General features: G+C 34.6%; 1 protein-coding gene across 1 annotated transcript in view; it reads left to right on the forward strand.

Moving 5' to 3' along the window:
• Nucleotides 1-1,575: 1,575 nt before the first annotated feature.
• The window catches only part of LOC144963040 (mammalian ependymin-related protein 1-like), an 11,877-nt gene continuing 7,008 nt past the window's right edge, over nt 1,576-6,444 (forward strand). The window contains exons 1-3 of the mRNA XM_078896647.1: nt 1,576-1,717; nt 2,686-2,720; nt 4,963-5,097. Coding sequence (XP_078752773.1) covers nt 1,654-1,717; nt 2,686-2,720; nt 4,963-5,097 — 234 coding nt within the window. The 5' untranslated portion in view covers nt 1,576-1,653. The remainder of the gene's footprint in view (nt 1,718-2,685; nt 2,721-4,962; nt 5,098-6,444) is intronic.

Consider the following 6,444-nt stretch of genomic DNA (forward strand, 5'->3'; position numbering starts at 1 on the left):
TGAATTCGAAAGCTGCTTGAAAGTTAAGCAGCAAGTAACTTCTTGTGGTTTCACACTACAGGTTATGGTGGTCTGGATGGACCACCAAATCTGGGTGGGATCTTATATCTCATGGTTGGCGGAGAAGTAATCTTTGTTGTGTCTTCTATCCCACTATATCAATATTCCTTGTTGCTTTTTGTCTTTGTGTTGGATTGGGTTTATTTGGATTTGTTCTGGCCCTGGCTGGAGTCTTTATCTGAGGGGGAACCAGTCAAATTTATAGTATGTATTAGTTTTGGGAGAAGATATATTTCCTTGTAAATCATCTCTCTCTAATATGTACTTGTTTTGACATTATAGTCTGTAAACATTTTAGTGTATTCCTCTAAAGGGACTTTTATGTGATCTCAAACTGATTGTTTGCTCTTGGTATCTACTTCTGTTCGCTGTTTTAACCAGACCCTTTTCGTTTACTTTTCCTAATTATAATTTATCTGGCGCTGAGATGGCCTTAAGGTGTGGCAATCCTAATAATTAAACTTCGTTAAGTTAAAAACAACTTGGGGCAACTCATTTATAACCAGGTTGAAAAGTCAGGGGTGGATAAACAGTTTCATATGGTGTATCAATTTTAAGACTGTTGACAAACTTATATATGTATTAATCTATCGATATGTTATGAGGTAAAAAGATAAAAATGAGAAAAAAAGTGTTTTCTAAGTGTACAGCAGGTTTGTTATGTTTTTAAAAAAAATTACACGAATATGTGTCTGTATTTTATCTTCCTTTTCTTAACCACTGATTAAAAAGTTTTAAGCGCCGTTTAACTCAAACAACAAAGTATTTAAAACCAAACGTTTTCTCATTGAAAGCATTCAATACATCTTTAGCTGATCTGGCTTTTCTATCATAAGCATTACCAAACGTAATGGAATGGTTGAATAAGAATGAATAGAGAGGCATCCTTACTTCACGACTTGACAGGAATTCTTATCTTGAATGATGCGTAAGCCTGATAATAATCGGGACAAACAAACCATTTCAATGACACAGCAGATATCCTGAGTGTCCGTCAAGTCTTGTGATGTCCTATATAATTATACAGACACATTTTCTTGAAAAGAAATCAAGAACTCTATTATGCAAGTTTTATCTTTTTTTGCTTGTTGTTGAAAAAATTGGAGAGCAGGCAATTCTATATTTTTCCCCCTGTATTGCTGATATTTGCTGAAATTGTTCATCGCAATTCATATCCAAAACAACCAACAGTCTTAAGTAATATATATATATATATATATATATATATATATATATATATATATATATATATATATATATATATATATATATATATATATATATTTATATATATATATATATATATATATTATATATATATATATATATATATATATATATATATATATATATATATATTACTTAAGACTGGAAATTGCCATAAATAATAATTGTGGTTATAACACCACGGATGTAAGTTTATGCCTTCTAGAAAAATGATTACATCAGAGATAAGAGACCGCAACAGTGCCGGCCCTGGACGGTTCTTACCAGATGTGACCTACTATAAAAGCATAGACCAGCCAAGATAAGGTTTTGTACATTCTCCGGACCACCGTGAAGTAAGAGACCGCATCCATTTTGAGCACCGCCATGTTATTGTTAGTCCTGTTAGTGGTCGCTGGAGCGGCCTATGCCCAGCAACCCACACCCTGTCGTGAGTAGACCAATGCCAAAGATAAGATTTTATTTTTTATAATAACTTTTTATCCATTTCATAACCCCCCCCCCCCCCCCCCCCGTCCCTACCAAAAAAAAAAAAGATTACCCGATCCCCCAAAATAGAAAAATAGAAAATAAATAAAAGGCCCATATTATAGCTCCGTTAGTAACTACAATAATAATGATGATGATGATGATGATAATAATAATAATAATAATGATAATAATAATAATTATGGTAATAACTGATAATAATGATAATGATAATAATAATAATAATAATAATAATAATAGTAATAATAATAATCATAATCATAATCATAATAATAATAATAATAATAATAATAATAATAATAATAATAATAATAATAATAATAATAATAATAATAATAATAATAATAGAAGCACCACAGCCATAATAAATATATTATGTGATTATTAAAGGAGACTGTAGCTTGCAACCAACTCACACTTTAACATAAATACTTTCAAATTGATGTTAACATGAGAATACTAATCGTTCATGCGGATAAAAACAATCGAAACAAGACCCCCCCCCCCCCCCCCCCCCGAAAAACACACACAAAAACAAACAACAACCACTCCCCTCTCCCCCCCCCCCCAAAAAAAATAACAAAAAAACAAAACAAAACTAAACAAAACAAATAAAAAACAAACACAACCAAACGTGCACAGAGTATATATATATATATATATATATATATATATATATATATATATATATATATATATATATATATATATATCTATCATTATTATTATCATACATTAATGCAGATTGACGTTTAATAATGTAATCCTTGTAATCTTATCCCATTAGTATGGGAGAGTCAGCAATCAATGCACTTTCAAACTTGATAAGTACAATATGGAAAGGATGCGCGGTTTCATAACATGTCTGAACAGATTAATTATACTCCCAATTATTTATCCTGTCCTCAGAGACGCCACCACAATGGCAAGGCAAATTCATCAGGGTAAGTTTGCTGTGTATTATTCAGTCTTTGTAAATGGTGTTGCTCGAAGCTCGAAGAAATAAAGAACAATGTAAAATTGAATGTAAGCTTCAATTTAATATACGAAAACAGATAAAATGGACGTTTCGGGTTTCTCCTTTATCAACAAAACAGGATGATTGAAACACGACAGACAAATGACATCCTGTTTTGTTGATAAAGGAGAAACCCGAAACATCCATTTTATCTGTTTTCATATCTTAAATTAAAGTTTACATTCAATTTCACATTGTTATTTATTCAGTCTTTGACAAATCCAAAAGCAGGACTGATGTATGATAAAATATATCAAGACATATGACGCATGGCCAGACATTCATATTTTTTAAAATATGAAGAACCTGCTAAATTCTCTTTTGTCTCATAGTATTTTTGTTGAAGATGGCGTAAAACTACAAGTTTGAATTATAGGTTTTAACAACTTAAAAAAATAAGGAAAGAACAAAATACCAGATACTGAACGTTTCGGGTTCAAAACCCTTCTCCAGCCAATAATAAAACAGTAAAAACGTTAATAAAACATCACTTGAAATACTGGCAAATGTCAGAAGAGCATTAGACACGTCTTGAGGCAAACACGAAGTCGAAATGACATTTTGAAGCTGTTCATTTATTTTTGTACATTACTTTTTGTACACAAACATTTTGCCATTGGGCAACAAATTGCATATGAAGTGCAGTGTCATTAAAAAAACCCCCCAAAAATGTCCTGTCAGGTCATCAAAATGTGTACTTTGGTTTAGCCTAATTACCAGTACGGACTTACCAGCACGAAAGTTACTCGATTCAACATAATATGTCATACATAATAGGCAAGACTGGAGTATGTTGTTGTATCAAGTAGAACTTTTTGTTGCAACTTATTTCATCCTTACATATTATAGAAGTTATTGCTCTATTGAGCCTTAACCATTTTTCAGACGGCGTCTATCCTGGTTCTGGATGGGGTTCCTAGCCTCCCATAGTGGGCAGGGAAGCACTATCCTCTTATACCTTTTTTCCAATTGCTTTCTGCCTTTGTCTTGGAATGTGATTACTTGTTTTTATCATGACTCTGGCCGGAGTCCTTGGTGGGAGGGAAACAGTCAAATTCATAGTCATTGTTTTGAAAATATCAAATTTAGAAATTAAGGAGAAGGCACCAGTGTAAGATAAAGATCTGAACAAGTGTGTATGAAAGGTGCCAGACAAAGCATGAAATAAAAATGGAAGAAAAAAACCATCCCCCAAAAAATCCTGGTTTATGTAGCATTTGACGTCCTCTGTTGAGGGACCCCGGGCACCACACGGGGGTTGACTTCCATTAACAATTATTTACTGTCCTTTGGATGGAACTTAGTCAATTACTAGTAACATTTCGCGAGATCCAACTACCCAATCATTGCTTGGTGGACACAGGGTTACGTTAAAAAAAAAGGACTTTTGACTTAACCCGGTTTCGAATCTGTTTTGTAGCCTATCAGTTGAATGCGTTACTTAATGAGTTATCAGGATCTATAGTACATATGTATTTTATAAGTGAGTACCTAGATGACTTTCAAGACATGCTATGTCGCCTTTTCATCATTCAGAGAAAACATGATGATTTTGTGCGTTATTTAATTAAGTATCTTAAAGAGGAACGCACTTGTCTTGCTTGCCTCATAGAACAATATCCCGAGTGTTTGGAGATTTCAAATTTTCTCTGGTTATTCTTATATTCTCTGGTCCAATGGCTTGAGGGCATTAAGTCATGTTAGAGCGTCCCAATAACTCAGTTGATAGAGCACTCGCTTTACACGCAAAGGGACCACGTTTGATCCCAGGTACAGTCGAGATTATTTCTGCCCCCCCCCCCCCCCCCTCATGTCTAGCCAGAAGTGCTTGAGTAGCTGGTTCTGTCAGAGTTGGAGGAACGTACTTTGTGATAGACTAGCGCCATATCCGAAGAATAGCAAGCAATTGCTATTGTCCGTTTTACGCGCGCTATAGAATCTGGGATAAATCCGGCTCCATGGGCCTGCTGGTTTCAAATGACTACTTTTTAAAATAATTATCTCATGTTCGATTCGCATTCTTCAATACAAATTGTAAAACTACATCTCAAACCTATTAAATCAACTTAATGATTTTTGGCTTTTGAAAATAATATTTTCAACTACCTTGACTGATAAAAGGTGTGTCGTATTTCGTGATTGATTTATTTACACAACCTTCATTCCAGCGTGATGAGACCAAGAAATTCTCCGAGTACTCCGACATTGCCTACGATGAGGTCAACAGGAGAGTCAGAGAGGTTGAATACATCGATGATGCCACTGAAAAGGCTTTCTACGACAAACTCTACCTCCACAACATTGTAAGTATGTACATACATTGTTTTGGAGTAGTAGTTAAATGTCCATCTTGCTGTGAGTTTTAGACAAGGGTGGGATCTTTCTCTAGACACTTGGAGGTGTACCCCTATGATTAACTTTTACATATCGTTTCCCCCAGTTCCATCAATCAATTTGAATGCCCTGTTGGTACCAAGCAACTTCGCGTTTGTTTTACAATAGAGATGTATAGCATATTAAACGTATCACGCATCACACATCACGTATCTATCACATAATCACATTCATAATTTAAAAAAAAAAGTATGTACCGCTATGCGATTTATTTTTATATTATGGCTCACGGAAATGTGTATAATATTGTGACATCCAATCAAAATTGCATAGCGGCACTTTTCATGCGATAGATACATGATATCTAATGCGTGATGCTTGATACATATTATCTGCTAAACTTCTCTTGTGTTCCACTGGCGGCAAATGCCGTTAGTACGCCTAAAGAAATAGATATAGTTCGGCGTTTCGATCATGGTACAATCACAAAGCATGTGAGATGTAAAAGCAATAATCATTAATTAATTTATTAGTTAAAATGTATTTTTCATTTCTGCACCAGGGATTTCATATTGTGCCATGGCATAGAAACTGCAAGGCTTTTGATGTTGTTTATAAGCGTAAGGGTAATTGCTTATATTTTATGGGAGGAAAATAACATAGTCTCCAATGTGTTTATAGTTTCAAAGACAATGTGTTATTGTTGTATTATAGTTGTATATTGTGACGTAAAAGATTGGAAGGACATGCCCTTTTTGAACTGTTTCATTGGGTGTCTGTTGTCTGATTTTTCATATCAAACAACCGATCCATTTCTAACCTGATACCATCTAAATCAGTTAAAACCCCCTTTCATTGCGTGTATGTCTCTCTGTCCCTCCCTCCTCTCTCTCTCTCTCTCTCTCTCTCTCTCTCTCTCTCTCTCCCTCTCTCTCTCTCTGTATATACACACATACACACACGTGTGTGCTTGTGATTACGCAATCATGTAAATGTTTGAGTATCTCTCTGAAGTCGACACAATGGTCTAAACTCTAAAAACAAAACTTCAAAAATCACAAAGACTTGAGATGTAAAAATCAACCAGTTTCTACCAGGATTCCAACCATGCATGTTTTATCACAGGCGACTTAATTATCATTATGCCATCGGTCAGAATATCCATATTCATGTCTGTCATTATTTCCACTCCTTTAATCATCTGTCCATTATGTATCGATCTGACAACTTAATCGACCCTGTCATGTATCCGTCCTCTCATCCGATCCATCCTCCCATGTGGCAACAACATATCCCCTCCCCTCTTATCAACCTCT

This window comes from Berghia stephanieae, chromosome 1 (genome assembly GCF_034508935.2).
Source record: "Berghia stephanieae isolate SIO BIC M18660-M18661 chromosome 1, UCSD_Bste_1.3, whole genome shotgun sequence".
NCBI classification, from domain to species: Eukaryota; Metazoa; Mollusca; class Gastropoda; order Nudibranchia; family Aeolidiidae; genus Berghia; species Berghia stephanieae.